This window comes from Anomaloglossus baeobatrachus, chromosome 4 (assembly GCF_048569485.1).
Source record: "Anomaloglossus baeobatrachus isolate aAnoBae1 chromosome 4, aAnoBae1.hap1, whole genome shotgun sequence".
In the NCBI taxonomy this organism is placed as follows: domain Eukaryota; kingdom Metazoa; phylum Chordata; class Amphibia; order Anura; family Aromobatidae; genus Anomaloglossus; species Anomaloglossus baeobatrachus.
In genome coordinates, this window is record NC_134356.1 from 199,107,976 (window position 1) to 199,127,071 (window position 19,096).

Genomic DNA, 19,096 nt, shown 5'->3' on the forward strand with positions numbered 1-19,096 from the left:
TTGAAAATTGCAAACGTTTTAATTTTGTCAAATTTCAGATTTTTTTACAAATAAAATTAAAAAATATCATCCTAAATTTACACCTCTAACATGAAGCCCAATATGTCACGAAAAAACAATCTCAGAATCACCGGGATCCATTGAAGCGTTCCAGAGTTATAACCTTATAAAGGGACACTGGTCAAAATTGCAAAAAATGGCCTGGGCATTAAGTACAAAACTGGCTTCGTCCTTAAGGGGTTAAAACTGTATGAGAACGATAGCTTAAATTACCGATCATTCTATGGAAGAAAAAAGGCTCCATTTAAATGGAGGAAAACAAGCACCAACTTTCCAGATCATTGACCAGTGGGGATTAAACAAAAAAATAAATAAATCTGAATAACCAGAGGACCAGGGGTAATAAAATAAGAACAAAAATTGCTTTTGACCTGGCGACAGTCATCTGTGAGTAACAGACAATGCTCTCTATTCCTTTTGCTGAATAATAAATTACATTTTAATGTTCATCTGGACTTCTTAAATAATAAAGTGAACTTTTTATTGTGTGTTTACTGCAAATTACTAATAAAACGCTATCCCAACTAAATATCTCTCACGCTACACTAGACATTTTGTTTTGCAATACAACTGTGTAAGAAAACCTACAGAGAAGTCATTCTGATTTGTGTTGGGACCACAGGGATGGAGTACAATGATGAACTGTTCTTATGTGGGTTAATTAGGCACTTGAGAGCAAAGACTTAAGGTTTGAAGAACATATTTTACTATGTAATGAGGTTTTACCCCATGACCACCCCAAATTAACACACCCAGTTCATAAAAGATGCACATTCCAAGCGCTTTGTCCATTATTCTCCTGCTGTAACATAAGGCTGGGTTTGAGGAGGAAGAATTTAGACTTTTCTCTGCTTTTGATTTGACTCTTTCGCCCCCAAGTGGTTATAAATACTTTTCACAAGCACTGTTCTGAGAAACTGTTTCTAGTCTCTATGTTGTAAAAATAATATTGTACATGAATTTCACTTTAGGATTCTTTCTAAAGAGGAATGAATTAGGGGGCAATGTTAGTGGAGTCTTCAGTTTTTCTGCAGGTTGTTTGTAAATCGAACAAGTCGCCTAATGACTAGTTAACAATTGGTTAATTTACTAAACAAATGACATAAAATGACACGTATTTTAGTTACCATTTATTCTCTTAATACTATATTAGAATCTTATTTACATTTTACAGTGTTTCGTCCCAGCAGAAAGCCCTTTATGAAAATAATACAAAATTTGCATTCATCTAATATAGAACATTGTCTAGGAAAATAAGCTCGAATTAAGGAAGAAAAATATGTTACTTATTAATATCTGCACTTTATCTTAGAGCACTTCTTGTGAGATTAAGTTGGCAGCGACTAGGAGCATAACACAAACAAAAAAGTATCACAACTGCGGCAAAGTAGGAGAAATAAAGCCTTAGGGACTCCATTTCTCCAACAGATGATACTTTTTTTTTCCTATGCAAATATTTATTCCTCAGCCAAAAGACATTCTTTATAGCAAACAGACATTCTTATTAAATGTAACAATATTAGACAGAGAACAATATTAGGAGGCAGGACATTGGTAACCAGGTAGCTCAGTGATTGGCCTTTAGGAATAGTAGACTGCCTTATATATTTCCATATTTTTAATGTGCATATTATAAGACTGGCCAGCAGTCACTTCTTATCAGTTGCTACACAGAAGTAAGTGCACAAAATATACTTCAAGTCCAAAATAATTAAACATATTAACATCTCAACAAGAACCTAGATATGGTCTATAGTGACCAGGCAACAATACAACTCAACAGTCCAATATTAGATTATTTTTGGCTTCGTTACATAGGCATCTCTTAAATGGTTATTCATATCAATAAAATTATATATAGATGGATTCATCATACAAATATATTAAATGGAGATGAGCTAGAACTACTATGCTTGGGTGCTCAGTACTCGTAACAAGCAGTCGGACGCTCGGACGAACTCAACTCCAGTACTAAAGTATAAGGCTATGTGCCCACGAGAGATTAAACCTGCGGATTTATCTGCGGAAAATCCGCGGATTTTCCAGATAAATCCACAGGTTTCAGCATGTACAGACACTCCCCATGTTATCCTAAGGGACATGGGGAGTGCTGTGTCCATGCTGCGGATATGTGCAGCTCCGGAATATACTGCGGATATCCCGCAGCTGCACGTAATTGCATGTCAATTATTTCTGCGGAATTACCTGCGGAAATCCCGACTCTCCACTATGGAGATAGAGGCTGGGACTTCCGCAGGTAAGTCGCATCAATGTCCGCAGGTTTACAGCAGCTATTTCGCTGTAATACCGCAGCTAAAAATAGCTGCGGATTCCAGCGAGCAGCTGCGGGAAACCTGCAGATGTACCTGCGGATATATCTGCAGGTACAAACTCTCATGGGCACATAGCCTAATAGAAGTCAATGTGGGACTCTAGTATTTTTACAGATTTTCCAGAAAGATACTAGTGTCTCCCATTGACTTCCATTATACAAGCCGTCTGAGTGTCAGTCTGCTCATTACGAGCACTCGACCATGGTAGTGCTCGCTCATCACTAATATTACCCTTTTGAAAATAAAAGTATATGAGAAAGTTTAACAATTTTCAGATCTTAGCAGAAGCTGTCAGATTCCCAGACAAATCCAATAACTGAAAATCAGGGCACCATCAGAAATAAAAGTACGGTATATTAGTATGCTTGATAAATTTATATGAAGAACACATTTAAATATTTAACTGAAAAAAATAAAACTTTTTAAAGCTCCTTTTATTCACCTGAAAAATGTAAAACCTAATTAAATTTAACAAAATGAGTGAAAGAATAAGGCCACATTCACACAGTAGTATTCTACTCAGTATTTTGCACTTATATTTGTAAGTCCAAACCAGGAACGCACCCTACAAAGAGAAAATGCCTTACAAATATTCGCTCTACTCTTGGGCTTACCAATACGGGCCAAACATCTGCCATTTCAAAGTGGCCTAAAGTTGAGCAGATCTCCTGCATTTTCCAAATGACATCTGGGCAAGTAAGTTGCTACCTTAGACAACCCCTGCACGGCTTTTGATAAATCCTCCCCGTTGGAGTCACGTGTGAGTCCACGGTGTGATTGCCATGAATTCTTCATTAGTATGTAAACACGTGCTGAAATGTTTTAGGGAAAAATCAATCAAAATTTCTTTATTCGTTGTATATTTTAGAATACCCATGAGTGTGCAAAACCTACAGTCTGAACTGTGTGCTTCACTATGGGTGGATTAAAGGGCTCAGTCCAGCGATATACTGGAATGTGCCAATCCAATGAGTGTATGGAGTGCTTAATGAATTTTACTTAAGTGCCAGAGGTTCAAGCTGGAGTCATACAAACATGGCGGAAGACAATTGCAGGGAAAAAAGAAAGTCATAAGGTTATGCATGGTGACACTCTTAAAGATTGCTATACGCCTAAAGGGAAAAGGCAGCTCTATATTAATGTCCCGTGCATAAGAAGAAAATTATTTGGCACAAAGTAATTTATCGGCTCCTCCAATCCAGATGTAAAATAGCTAATGTAATTATTTGGCATATAAACATCACTACTAGGCATTATTCTTGATTGCTTTCCCTCCCTGTATGTAAAGACAGTTATTTGCTTGTAATTTATAGATCGGGCATATGTAGAACTTTAATGTTCGCTGGTTTCAAAAACCTCAGGCTACAGCACTATGCCCTCAGCTTTTGGACAAGTTCTGGGTGTTCGTTGTTCCTTCATTTTTTTAACGCGCACCTTAGCTCAGTTCATCAGCAAACTTGTAACAAAACCTTTTCTTTCTGGTGATGGATGATAAAGTCTTGTGTGTTACTGATTATTATGACGCTTCAGCTGAACTGTATGCATAGAATTTGGCAGGTTTCTGAGCTGATCCGTTATGTCCACCCGCCTCCTCGCTCATCCGGAAGAACATTTCCTGCTCCTGCTTCTTCTGGTCTAGATCATCTTCCAGAGCCTGTAGCAACACAAATGTAAATGTACCTTATAATTGATACATTATTATGCATGTATTGTTTAAGGGATATTCAAAAGTCTATAAATTATCACAATCTAATTTTTAGGTCAGGTTAGATTAAAGTACATCCCACCACCGGTCCCAATCTTAAAGAGGGCCTGTCACTTTGCTCAAAACAAATCCATTTAATACTTTGTAAACTCCCTAAACTTCCAATTCTGTCGATCATTTCCATTTTGCACTGCAATACTCCATGTCAGAGATAGTCACACTTATTTCCTCTGGAGCACACCAAGTGAAATATCTGCTTTGCGATCCAACAAGCTTGGTCCTACAAGCTACTTTATGTCACCAAATATTTCCAGCGTATTCAAGATCAACAAAGAGAACTCCATACAGCACATAATGGAAATAGATGGCCAGGAAGGTAACGAGTGTTACCCAAAATGGTGCCACTTCATGACTACACTCAGGGGTAATAACAAAAACAAGGAGAAAAAGTGTTATTATACTCGCAGGACCTGCTCTGGGCATGCGCAGATCCTGACGCCGCTGTGGGTAGTGTGGGAAGCGCGCGTGAGTGCGTATGCGCTGTTTATATCCAACGGAAACTAAGCTTTAACCATCATGTGACCGGGAGAGGGAGGATAAAAAGGTCCTGGCAGATCAGTACAGCACTTCCCCATCATTAAGCAATAGCGAAATGGTTGTTGGGGGTCATTCATTTGGATTCCTTCATGTGTGAGACTGCACTTGGCACTTTAGATAGGTATGTGTTGATTTTTTGGAATACTTGGCATTCCTTTTTTGAATCCCTGTACCACTTTGATTGGATTCATGGCCCGGCATAGCCTCCTGGCACCCGGGAACAGGATTTCTATTACAGCCAGCATATATACATACTTGTCCTAAATGAATTGATATCTGGTGACTTGTTATTAGCTTATTGTGCTGTCTCACAATTGTTTCCACCACATCCTTTAATTTTTATATGCACATTTTTTGTAATTTGTTTGATAATTTTCAGAACTACTTTTTTCTACTTATGTAATAAAAATCTATTTTTTTCAATTTATAAAAACACTCTTTCCCCTTGTTTGTATTCAAAATCAAGGAGTTCTGGAAGTGATGATACAGCCCCCAAAGAGCCCTAATCCCAACATCATTAATTCTGTATGGTATTACATGAAAATACAGAGTTGTGCAAGCCTAAATTAAGGTCCAGAAATATTTGGAACAGCCTCCTTGCCGGGTACCTTCAAAAACTGTACCTAGAAGAATTGATACCATCTTGAAAGCAAAAGTGTGACCACATCAAATATACATTTGATTGAGATTTCTCTTTTATTCCGGTTTCTTTTTGTCAATTACCAAAAGGCAAATGTAAAGCTTCTATTTTTGAAAGCATTCTTGCTTTGATGCAATTTTTTGCATCCGGTACAAAGCTTTTGCACATTACTATACACTTGTGGCCTTCATATGAATTCTCATATCACTGATGTATTGTATGTGGTTTATTCATTTTGGATACTAAAGTACTATTTGGTTCCACTAGGTGGCAGCAATACAACATAAATCCAAAACACTGCTCGTGAATAGCAATGATACCGCCTGGTCAGGTGACACAAGTATTGCTTACTTTGCAAGGAAAACCACAGCATGTGGATATCTAATAAAGAAATGGCAGAAATGCATAAAACATAATGGAATAAGAAACACCTAAGTTATTAGGTGGTGCATGCAACTTAATAAATTAGGCTCACCTCTCACTGTTGGGGTAACAGATGCAAATCTAAGCTAGCCATAGCCATAAGTAGTGACCTTTTTAGAGAAATCTGGAAAAGTCTATTACTCTTCCTATGGGAAAGTGTGAAATTTAACATGTTTTTTTTTCCGACTAAAAACAAACAAACCACCTTTGGTATATTTCTGTTTCATCAAATTTAGGTTTCACTTTTCTCTCAATCGTCCATCTTTATACATCTCACTGTACGATCAAGATTGTTTTTGCCAATGACGTACACTTGGCTCAAGATCTGCACTCTTATGCTCACCTTCTTGCGAGGCCTTAATTTCTCCCTCCAGTCTCTCAGCATATGCATGTGGCCGTCATCCAAAGCCTTTAGCTTCTGAGTCTCGTGCTCCACTAAGAGGTGACACTTCTCATTCTAGAAACAAGGGCATAACAGTAGACGTCAAAAAACAAAATATAACATCTCTGTACTGTCCATTCCACTTTTCAATTCTCTTTTTTACACCTAGTCCTGCAATGCTAACAAGGGATCATCCTCTACTTCTAGAGGACAGAAGGTTTAATCATCAGAGGGAGATTTTTTACTCTGCAACCTTGGAACGCTTTGTCACATGATGATGTAATGGTCAAATCATCAAAAATTCTAGGATGGTCTGGATGCCTTTATTAAAAAATAATGTAGTAAAAGGACATGTCTCATCTTTTAACTACAAGAGAGCACTGCTCCTGCCTCCTTGCTTGCGGGGAAGAGGAGTGGGGAGTATCTACTGGATAGATGAGTGTTATTTCATCTCCAACCACCTCTCCTGACTGACAAGCTTCCGAATGATCCTTTTTTCCTTGCTGCATGAGTACACCTGGACTCGTGAGCTCTCTCGATCTTTAACTGGACTCATAATATGCAAGGAGCTGGGAAACTTTTAAAAAGGATTATGCAGCCAATCTGACACCTACTCAAAATAAGTACCCCAGTCTCATGTGTAAGATCATATATTTATTAGTTTGTATTGTTGATTATGGTGAGATCAGTTTTAGGCCAAATTCAGACATCCATGTACAACGATGCACAGACTGGCTGCAGATCTCCAAACAGAGAGCCTCAGATATTCCTATGAGGCCATCAAGTTCAGGTAAGGAGTCATGCGGCTCATCCATGCATCATAGTCCGTACACAGACATCTGAATGGGGCTTGACATAAGTATGAGTATCTAATAAGTGAGCTGCAGTAGCAGCTGCATGAAGCCAGTATGGTTACTGAATTCTATGGTTCTATATGAGCCAGCTTCATTGTTTTCGTTTATTTTTTCCCCAACTATTGAAGTGAAAAAACATGCAGCAGATGAGAATATAGCTGGATGTGTGAATCTTAACCATACATTTTTTACAGATTTTTTTTTATAAAGAAGAAAAAAAAAGTGCCATGCTGATGTTAAAATTTAACATTTGGATGGCATACGTATGTGAACAGTCTAACCCTTTAACGTGTAACTGTCATTTTATTTATTTTTTCTTAAAATCGACAGTACACATGAAAATAAGCAACTTTGTAATTTATCTTAGACAACTTTGCTTATTTCTCTGCCATAATTGATCAGTCATTATCAATATTTTCAATTGTAACTCAGTGAAGAATTTTCCATTACTGAGATCGGAGATGGCAGTTGTTACTAATGAGAGTATATAGAAAAAAAGAGCAAGGCGCTAGAGGCAGAGGGAGGAGCTATAGCGAGGAGCTATAGCGAGGCACTAGAGGCAGAGGGAGGAGCTATAGCGAGGCGCTAGAGGCAGAGGGAGGAGCTATAGTGAGGCGCTAGAGGCAGAGGGAGGAGCTATAGCGAGGCGCTAGAGGCAGAGGGAGGAGCTATAGCGAGGCGCTAGAGGCAGAGCTCCACCCCTTCCATCTACATAGAATCTCATCAGTAACAACTCCTGTCTCCCATCTCAGTAATGGGAAAGTCTCCATTGAATTACAATTCAAAAATTTGACAAAGAATGATCAATTCTGGCATAGAAAGAAGCAAATTTGATAACATATATTACAAAGTTGCTTATTTTCAGGTGTACTATTGATTTATGAAATAAAAACTAAAACAAAGGTTACACTTTAAAAAAAAGAAAGGACTGAAGCATCTGTCAAAATAATCACCAATAATCGTGTGTCTTAAAATGTAGCACAAACATAAAAATGTCACAACAAGTAATGATATAAGATTTAAGTTGTGAGACCGGTCTGGACCCTGACGATTGATCTGTGCATCTTGTGTTGTTACCTGAAGCTGCTGCAGCTCTCTTGCATTACTGTCGCACTGCGCCTGCATCTCCATTAGCTGGTGATCATGCTTTTGCTGTTGCTGCGACCTCTCCGCTTTCTGTCTCCTATCTTCTTGCTGAGAAAACTGCAGGAAAGAGACCGATATTTTCCATTTAATGCAATTCGGGTCTGGAACATCACCATTTTAATGTAGGTTTCTCAGATTTATTCAAAGTTTAAAAGAACACAGACCATATTATATGTATAAAAATATAGCATTTTAGTATAAGAACTACAGCTATTTTACGTACTCCCATTTTCACAGGCTCAAAAATATTTGGAAAAACTAACAGCAATGAGGATTGTGTTTATTACCAGGAAGCCTATACTGTGCAATTATTGAAGGCAGTCACCAAAAAGCTTTCCTCTCTAAAGACGCTTTACTGGATAGTTTCTGCAGCAGAGAACAGTAAAGGCCAAGTCTCACTAAGCAACATCGTTTGCAACATCACTGCTGAATGACGGTTTTTGTGACGCAACAGCGATCTTGCTAGCGATGTTGCGGTGTGTGACATCCAGCAACAACCTGGCCCCTGCTGTGAGGTCGCTGGTTGTTGCTTAATGTCCTGGACCATTTTTTAGTTGTTGCTCTCCCGCTGTGAAGCACACATCGCTGTGTGTGACAGCGATAGAGTAACAACTGAATGTGCAGGAAGCAGGGAGCCGGCTTCTACGGACGCTGGTAACCAAGGTAAATATCGGGTAACCAAGAAGCCCTTTGCTTGGTTACCCGATATTTACCTTAGTTACTAGCGTCCTCCGCTCTCAGGCTGCCAGTGCCGGCTCCCTGCACACGTAGCCAGAGTACACATCAGGTAAATAAGCAAAGCGGTTTGCTTATTAACCCGATGTGTACTCTGGCTAGGAGTGCAGGGAGCCAGCGCTAAGCGGTGTGCGCTGGTAACCAAGGTAAATATCGGGTAGCCAAGCGCTTGGTTACCCGATATTTACCTTAGTTACCAAGCGCAGCATTGCTTCCACGTGTCGCTGCTGGCTGGTCACTGGTGAGATCTGCCTGTTTCACAGCTCACCAGCAACCCGTTTAGCGACGCTCCAGCAATCCCTGCCAGGTCAGGTCGCTGGTGAGATCGCTGGAGTGTCGCTTAGTGTGACGGTACCTTTACTTCTTGGTTGTGTGTCTGTCTTAAGTAAGCATAAAGCAGTCAGATTGAGGACAGGTGATACACTCGTCCAATCTATTACTTTATCATAAGATGTGGAATGCTTTGGTCATTACTTATCTGTACTGTGAAGCAACATCTTAGTAGTTTGTAAAAATTCTGAACATTATGTATCTTTATACACTTGAGAATTCATCCTACAACTTCTACCTATATCACATGACCCAGTTCCACTGGCGTCATACATGCCAAAGCTTCAACGCCGCCACCTTTAACTTGCTATGACAGATAACACAGCATTCCACAGATCATAAGCCCTTCTCTTCCTTCTTCATACTGCTCTCTTGTCAGAAGGTAATCTAGGTTTCATCTGTCCATAAAATCAGATTACACAACTGGAAACTCTGATGTTTTCTGGTACAGTCTTGTCTTTCAGTTCTTGATTGCTACCAATGGCTTGAATCGTGTTAAACTGAGGATTTACATTCAGAGGAGTCTAGATTGTGGACTTTGACAAGAAGACAGCCACCTTGAGAGTGTGACTTCGCTAGAGTCTGAAGGTTTTTCTTTTTCCTAAACCATCATCCACTTTTGTTATCTTTACATACTGCAGAGTTGACCATTGCCTTCCTTCTTTTAGAGAATTTATTACATAGCCGATTTGGACTCTTCTAAAGTTTCTGCTACAGATATGATGGGTTTGTTTTTTTATACACCCAATGACTGCCTCCTTCATTTGCACTGACACCTTTTTTGAGACCACACAGTTCCTATAATCAGCTACCAAATGTCATGTCAACGCTGAAATGCTTCCAAACTCTTACTTCCTAATAGCTTTTATTCACATCCATTGTACCAATTATTAAAGTTGTACTTAAGTTCTGAAACTTTTATCCATTGCTTAATTTTACACATCATTCCAATATTACACTACAAGGGTATCTGCTGCAGATAACCAGTTCTCAGAATCATGAGACCTATATAACCCTGTCCACACTACTGATTGACAGCTTTCTGTGTACACTGTGCATATGCAGAACAGTGGTGTGGGTGGAGTTACACAGAGCTCATAAATACAGAGTATGGGTTAGTTCACACAGTGCGTTTTTCCGCTGCGTTTTTCAGGTGCGTTTTGGCCTCAAAACTGCATGACTTTGCTTCCCCAGCAAAGTCTATGAGTTTTCTTTTTTGCTGTTCGCACACAACTGTTTTTTTTAAGCTGCGTTTTTGAACTTAAAAAAAAATAAATAAATAAAAATGGACATGTCAATTCTTTCCTGCGTTTTTCTGAGTTTTCCCCCCATGCAATGCATTGGAAAAACGCAGAAAAACGTAGAGATCAAAAACGCAGCAAAACACAGCCATAAACGCACAAAATCGCGTCAAAAACGCATGCGTTTTTTGCCGCGGGTGCGTTTTTAGCGGCCAAAACCACACAAACGCAGCGTCATAAAAACACAGCGTGTGCACATAGCCTACTACATGACAGCAGATTTACTAGTCTCTCTGGTGATAATCTCCTGCTGATAAATGTAGTTTTGATAAAACCTCTATTTTAACAGCTTAGTAGGTGACATCAGTGGAATCCGGGTTGCCCTCTACATTAGGCTGCTCAAAGTGGCAAAAAACGATGACAGATTCCCTTTAAAGGAACTTTGTATACCACATAAAAAAAAAAAAATTCTAAATAAAACAAAATAGCAGCCCAGCATTCCCCTACCATATTTACCTGCTTAATCTTCTCTCTCTGCTCAGCAGCACTGGAAAAGGAGCTGATATGAAGACTTTTTTTGTACATCGCCATCCGTGTCTTTCCTTCACTTCTCTGGACTTTAGGCAAACGTCCCCTTTCTTGTTGCTGCCGTAACCGGAGTTGTTCAATCATTCGTTGATTGTACCGTTGCATCTGCTCTTGTTCCTGGAAAGGGAGATATTTTTTACATCCCAATCCACATGCACAAAAAGTATATATGACAATATTATAGAAAATAATCTATAGCGTATCACTAAAAGTAGCTATGGCACTGCAGCTCAGTCAAGTCTAGATGTATTAAAGGGTTATTTCCATCTCCAAGATCCTATCCCAATATGTTGTAGGTGTATTAATAATATTGGAAAATACCTCCAATTAGAAATGTAGAATAGTTCTCCTGATACAGGTGTCCATGGTTATGACCATGAGCAACTAACTGTCACTACATGAGTGGTCATAATCATGGATACCTTGAAGGATCTGAAAGTGATAGGGCTCCATTCATCCTTCACATTACCGCTGAAGCCCAACACTGGCCCATGCAGTTACAGAAGTTGAAAAAAGACCTAGGTCCATCAAGTTCAACCTTCCTCCATCAATTCTACATTTCGTCACTAAATCATTTATAACAACAATGTTGTGTGTACTGAGGAAATCATCCAGCCCTTTTTTAAAAGTTGTTATAGTGTCTGCCATTACTACCTCTTATGGTAGGGCATTCCACACAGTTACGTCATATGGGTTGACGTCACATATCCTATCCAGCACAAGATTGCTGAAGCCAGCGATGGGCTAATAGGGTCAATTGTGTGATTAACAAAACCTCTTCAATTACAGTCCAAGAAAGGTTAAATGGAGCAGGGTGCTGGATTGAAGTGGTGGGTAATGCTAATTGCATTATACCACTGCCTCTCAAACTTTTTCTTCTTTTTCTGGCCCCTCCTGGCAAACAAGATTATGTTTAGGTCTCAACATCCATACTAAAATTAAATATTTCTCCTAATACTTTTTTCATTGCCTCCTGTACCTCATATAAACTTTACAAAAAGGTAGATAATTATGTTGTAAAGCCAAATACTGTTGCAGCCATACAGAGACCTCTGCTGTGCCCCACCAACAACTGGGGAAACTCCGCCCAACAACTATTTTATACTATTATCTACTCTTAATGCACTTTTGAAAAATCCCTTTACTGCATTTTAACCCAATGTCCCCGAAGAATCCCTTAAATACTGCGGTATAAGTAACAATATTGTACCAACCCCTCGATTTACAAGTTGAAATGAACTTATAACTAACGTTGAGTGAGCATGCTCGACACAGCTTGATACTCTATCGAGCATCGGTGTGCTCAGGTATTCCTGAACAATCCAAAACAAAGAGGTGGCTCCTTTCAGTTAATGATGTGAAAGCTGCTTGAAGTCTCTGAATGGCTCTCGAAGGGGGGGTACAAAAACATGTTGAGATAATGGGTATATAAAAAAAAAAATCTTGGAGGGAACTCACAATAAGGTTTTTCAGCAGATATGATTCTGCAAGTCCAAGGGTGCATTATCACACAAGGAGTCTTTAATGTCAAACTGCAAGTAGCAAGTAAAAAGGCTCTCAAGTCTCAGAACTTGTTGTGGACCTTTGCATGATAAATTATAAGAAATGGAAAGCCCTTGTTAATCAGACGTACTGTGCTGCCTGCACTGTATACTGCAGAGAGTGATTTACTGCTCTAGTGCTGGATGGGGCTTCTTATTACAGGTGGCAACAGTCAAAGCAGACAGAGCTCAGGGCTCACAGACAAATCACTGCTTGTTGGTACTGATAGCGCTGCTTCTGTCCAAACACATTAAGTCAATGGAAACTGTAGTGACCCATTTGTTATAACTACCCGTGCTGTAGCACGGTGGTGGGGCGGCATCTTTTCGGTAGTCACTTATAACATCAAGTGGCAGGGCTTATATCATTTCACAGTTATGAGCAACTCCAGTATCATGAGAAGTGGAAAAAGGCAAATTAAAATTTGATTAACCACCCAGCCCTAGGATATATATAGGAGAGCTGCAACTTGATCTGTACCTTGTCATGCTTCCTGAGCAGCTCATGACGCTGTAAGAAATATTGGTCCTTTAACTGTTGCTTCATAAGTTGGTGCCTCTCCTGTAGGTGACGCTCTTCCAAATCCCATATACAAGCTTCCCTGTCTATAACCAAAGATGATGAAATGTAGCCATTACAGGGGAATCACAAACATGCAAATGTTATATGCTATTAAAATCAATGTACTCAATCACATAAAAGACTGTATTGTATAGCATTTATAGACAGTTCTAGATAATCAAACCCTGGTTTTGGAAATAATCATTCTAAATAATACTGCTATAAAAAAAAAATGACTACTACTAAAATTACTTTTTATTTCTATAGCTATATAAAATAATCAGAAAAGAACATGGAAAAACTGCTCCAAAACAGAACTGTTTGAGCAAACCAATTACCTTCGACTAATAAGATTACATTCTGTGTTATCATACAGCGCATTATCAGCAATGAAGTATGAAAGCTGTGCAGGAAACGGTTTGAATGCATGAATGGGGTCTTCCCTGCACAGCAAATGTAGATTAGGCCCCTCTGTTGTATAATCACCTCTGAGAAGCTGCTGTTTCTTATTCAGGAATTCTCTTTCCTTGCCATAGATCTCTTTCTTGTTCTCCAGTGTAATAGCACTCATAGCCAGAGCCATATCGTCCTTCTGTTTATTTAGGAAGTGTTGCTCCTGTAAGAACAGAGTGATTGAGAATTGTGATATAGAGTTATTCTATTAGGTCAGTCAAGTCAAGGGGTAGAATATTAGTTTTGTGACAAGGAAATATAACAGCTGGTGAAACACCAGAAGGGTGGGGTTGACTACATGAGGCCGTGCAGCAGATCTCGGTTACATTCCACAGATTACTAGAAACACAAAAGGAGCAAAGAAGTGAAACCGAGGAGAATTTGGCAGACCCTCAGATCCAGTTTGTGAGACCTGGATGAGATAGCCCCTGTGTTCTCTAAGAACAGAGACACTCTGTTACTAGCAGGGGAGACCATGCACCTTGTAGCGTCTTACTGAATGCATCCTTTCAATGAGAAGTTTCCAAACATGACACTGGGAGTAGAAAACAGATATTCCTCTCCCCAGGTAGCTTGATTCTTAACCAATTCTAAAGAATCTGATCTAAAGTACCAGTATAAGTCTAGTTTAAGAGGGTTACTTAAGCATTCTGGAAAAAGTCCTCTTACACTCAGTATGTTGCTGCTCCTTCATGACCCAAAGCAGATTTTATTGCAATAATGCTTTAACCAACCTTTTAAAAGGATTGTCCAGTCACAAAATATTAATGATCCACCATTGGTGAGGTCATTCATATGAGATTGCTGGGGATTTGACAATGCCCCATCCCTCATTGATCAGCTCTGGTGGCCAGATGTAGATTTAGTAGCCACTGCTTGGTCAAGAAGGACCTCTATACTTTGAGAGAAGCTGGTCTGAACAGAAGCAGTTCTGCAGTACCAAGTAGTGGCTACTACACAATGACTGGAGTGCAGTTCAATGTGTTAGCTAATAAAAGCAGATGGGTGGGGGTGCGGGACATAAACATCTAGTGAGTGGGCAAATCTTAAGGTATTACAGTTATTAGTGGATAGGGTTACCTCAGTTTGCTTCATGTGAGAAAACTCATCCATTTTCAGTTTCATACTTTCTCTTCGGTGATGCCTCGGCAGCTTTTCCACAGCAGCCTTCATCTGTAGAAAGGAAAGACAGGTGAGTAAAAAATCTAAGGGAGTTTCCAAACGACTGCCATTTGGTAAAAATTTACCAATCGGTGTTTTTTTAATAGCCGGTTTATAAACGATGTGCACCGAATGGTATCGTGCAGGGCGCAGAGGCTGCTATGGTTCTCGGCAGTAAGAGTCCTATTTACACAGGATGTTGCATCACCAAGAGCAATCATCCTATACACTGTACAGTGCTCGTTCATTGGTTGACTGGCAGCCTATTGGCACTGGAAGATAATCTTTCAGTGTAAATGCATCTCTTCGGGATATGCTATCACATCATACCAATAGAAATTATCCAGGATTGGAAAAACACGGCTGCTTCCATTCAAATATAGATTGTGTATGACATTGTAGATCAATCCAATTCATTTCAATTGGGCAGGGTTGCAATACCATACACAACCCATATACAGGTGTAGTGCAGTTTTTGGAGGAAAGGACCATGGTTTTCTTATGCAGTCATCCATTAGGTGGCACTAGAGTCCAAGTCTTTCCTCTCTGAAGAGGCTATTTGCATATTTTTTTTATGCAAAAACAAAAAAGTGCACTGGAGTTATTGAAACTTTCACTTCAATTTATAATCCAATAGATTGCTCATTCCTGGCTCCAGCTCTGATGGGGTCAATCTCTCTCCTGACGTCCTGGGTTCAGTTCCTACAACTCCTATAATTCTTTGCGCACACACACACTGCGCTCTGCTCATCCTCCCATACCAGTGCGATAACATACTGACCCTACAGACATGACTCTTCCTCTCCTCTCGCTCCTGCTGTACACAGAGCTGCTTCTCATGCTGGACTGTGACATGCAGTAGTCACCACCCACAGCCCAGTCCTGAAGGATCAGAGGCATCTGCTGCTGATGTAACGTCAACTTTCAGAGCCCGGAAGTTGACATGACATCAGTGGATATCAGAGACCACAGCACTCGGGGGTCATGTGACCGACACTGAGCAAAGGGGGGGGGGGGAAGCCGCTCAGTGCCGGAACTGGAAATAGAAGGCAATTAAGAAGACAACCTGAAATGGTAAGTTACACTGATAGAGATAAAAAAAAAAGGGTAAACCACCCTTTAAAAGAAACATCACTTGGTACGTACTTCTTGAAGAGGATTTTAGAGTGAGGACAAAATTGGTGCACGCCATGTGATGAATTTTTTGTGAATTGCATCTTTTAAAGCATCTAACTCTTAATGTACCGCCCTCTGTGCCAGCGGCCGGGCCGCTCGGATCCGGAGCCGCGGTGGCTCGAGGGGTCTCCGGACCTGGGGGTTCGTGCAGACACTCAAATTCAAAAGAGAGGTGATAGATATGTACAAAAAATGTGTAAGTTCGTGACGCTACCCACGGTGCGTGGTAATGTAGGAGACCACTGCTGCTGTTGGGAAGCCCGGTGGCGATGGTGGCAGGATCTTTAACCCATCCATGGGTAGGGGGTTTGTGCCCCGGGGGCCCGTTGGGTGTTGGTGACTGGGGTGCCGTTGGATAGAGCAAAAAAGGGGCTTTTCAGCATACTAAACTCAGTCCAAGAACAACTCCGACAGCTTGTAAACCAGAATTCTGAGCACCACTGCAGCATGAAGGGAGCACGTGTGGATCCGTGCCCTTGGTGTTGCTGTTAGCCTGTGGCACCTTCTCACTAGTTGGACCCTCAAGCTTGAAACTTTTCGGGTCCCGCTCACCCGTATGACTAACGCAGTGAGCTTGCTCTCAGGGTTCATGCGTAGGATTTCTTTGGACTGTATTTGGGAAAGTCCTATCTCATCGGTGCACTAGTACCCCGATTTTGGAGCGGGTTGGGGATGAATGCTGAAGTCTTCACCCCCGTCTGGTAAATTATCGGGACGCGTGAAGCTACTTCCCGGCCTAGGGTCTACGTAACCAGTCGTGCCCTGGCCCCTGCCCGGTGATGGCTCAAGGCCGCCGGCTGCCCTCCTCGGCAGTCCGTGCCCCTTGACGCGATCCCTTGCGACCGGGGTTCCATCTCCTATCAAGCCCAGACCAACATCTGCCACCTAGTAAACTTCAGGAGCCCTGCTCCAGACCAGTGACCTCTCCCTCTCGGAGAGCCACCTTCCACCTCCCACTCCTTTCACTCCTGTTTCACTGCTCTCTCACTTTTCCCTACCAATCCCCATGTGGGCAGCCCTATTTTCTTCAGGCCCCCCAATGGTGTGTCTGGTGGGTTCGGTGCAAAGTGTTCCTAGGATTTTGACTGGCTAAGCTGTTCGCGACACCAATGGACTAGGATCCGTAACCAAGGAGGAGTGGATACTGTGCAGAAGGGCAGATCGCACAATACCCTGTGACGACCTGATAGGCCAGGGCGTCACATTCCCATGCCATGTTTTATTTTATGCTGAACAACTCCTTTAAACACTTTCTAGCACAATGCCATATTTTTCAGGCGCTAATGGGGTAGTTCAGAAGCTTTAACAGTCTTAATCCTGGCCTTTGCAGTAGGTTCTAAGTCAAACACTGGTAGTGTAACCCTTTTGATATCAAGAGATTAAAGCGGGCTTTACACACTACGACATAGCTAGCAATTGCTAGCGATATTGAGCGTGTAAGCACCCGCCCCTGTCGATATCGTGTGATCGCTGCCGCAGCGAGCATTATCGCTATGGCAGCGTCACACGCACTTACCTGGTCGGCGTCGTCGGTGTGACTGCCGAACAATCCCTCCCTCAAGGGGGAGGGATGTTCGGCATCACAGCGACGTCACTAAGCGGCCGGCCAATCAAAGCGGAGGGGCGGAGATGAGCGGGACGTAGCATCCCGCCCACCTCCTTCCTTCCGCATTGCGGCCGGTGGCAGGTAACGAGACGTTCCTCGCTCCTGCGGTGTCACACACAGCGATGTGTGCTGCCGCAGGAGCGACGAACCACATCGATAATCAACCATTACCGATTTTTGGTTTTGGGACGACCTCTCCATGGTGAACGATTTTCACCATTTTTGAGGTCGCTTAAAGTCTCTGGTAAGTATCACATGCTGCGATATCGTTAACCCCTTAACGACCCATGTCGTACTAGATACGTCATGGATCGTGTGCCGGTAAGCCCCGCCCCCCCGGCAGGCGGCGGCGAGACGCGCACATATCAGCTGTTATCAACAGCTGATATGTGTGCCTGCTAGCCGCGGGTGGAATCGCTTCCACCCGCGGCCATTAACCCCTTACATTTCGCTGCCAAAGTCTTGGCAGCGATATGTATATGGGCGCCGCCATGACAGTGACTTACCCCGCCCCCACCGGAAGTCACGTGACATGATCACGTGACTTTCGGCCGTTGTGATGACGCCTGTAGCTAACATGAGTCACTTCCTCTCAATGCCGGAATACAGCCGGCATTGAAAGTGAAGCAGCAAATCTGCAGTTCTCAGCTCTGTAGCTGAGATCTGTAGATAGTGCAGAGCGATCGGATTGCTGATCGCAATAGCCCCCTAGGGGGACTAGTAAAATAAAAAAAAGTTAAAAAAAAAAGTTTTAAAAAATTAAAAAAAAATAAAAAAACCTAAAAGTTCAAATCACCCCCCTTTCACCCCATTGAAAATTAAAGGGTTAAAAAAATAAAAAATACACACATATTTGGTATCGCCACGTTCAGAAATGCCCGATCTATCAAAATATAAAATCAATGAATCCGATCAGTAAACGGCGTAGCGGCAAAAAAATTCCAAACGCCAAAATTACGTTTTTTGGTCGCCGCAAATTTTGCGCAAAATGCAATAACAGGCGATCAAAACGTAGCATCTGCGCAAAAATGGTACTGTTAAGAACGTCAGGTCGAGACGCAAAAAATAAGCCATCACTGAGCCTCAGATCCTGAAAAATGAGAACGCTACGGGTTTTGGAAAATGGCGCAAAACGTGCGCCACGTTTTTTGGACAAGCTTGTGAAATTTTTTTAACCCCTTAGATACAAGTAAACCTATACATGTTTGGTGTCTACAAACTCGCACCGACCTGAGGCATCATACCCACACATCAGTTTTACCATATAGTGAACACGGTGAATAAAATATCCCAAAAACTATTGTACAATCCCACTTTTTTTGCAATTTTTCCGCACTTGGAATTTTTTTTGCCGTTTTCCAGTACACTATATGGTAAAACTTATGGTTTCATTTAAAAGTACAACTCGTCCCGCAAAAAACAAGCCCTCATATGGCAAGATTGATGGAAAAATAAAAAAGTTACGCCTCTCGGAAGAAGGGGAGCAAAAAACAAAAACGCAAAAACGAAAAGTGCCCGGGGGCTGAAGGGGTTAATGACGCCGGATGTGCGTCACTAACAACG

At 41.4% G+C, this 19,096-nt stretch overlaps 1 protein-coding gene across 1 annotated transcript in view; it reads right to left on the reverse strand.

The window, feature by feature from the left end:
* Nucleotides 1-1,186: 1,186 nt before the first annotated feature.
* Nucleotides 1,187-19,096, reverse strand: part of STK10 (serine/threonine kinase 10) — a 166,607-nt gene continuing 148,697 nt past the window's right edge. The window contains exons 13-19 of the mRNA XM_075344623.1: nucleotides 14,671-14,763; nucleotides 13,624-13,753; nucleotides 13,057-13,181; nucleotides 10,963-11,151; nucleotides 8,072-8,197; nucleotides 6,102-6,215; nucleotides 1,187-4,047 (exon numbers count right to left, since the gene is read on the reverse strand). Of these exons, the coding sequence (XP_075200738.1) occupies nucleotides 3,910-4,047; nucleotides 6,102-6,215; nucleotides 8,072-8,197; nucleotides 10,963-11,151; nucleotides 13,057-13,181; nucleotides 13,624-13,753; nucleotides 14,671-14,763 (915 nt within the window). The 3' untranslated portion in view covers nucleotides 1,187-3,909. The remainder of the gene's footprint in view (nucleotides 4,048-6,101; nucleotides 6,216-8,071; nucleotides 8,198-10,962; nucleotides 11,152-13,056; nucleotides 13,182-13,623; nucleotides 13,754-14,670; nucleotides 14,764-19,096) is intronic.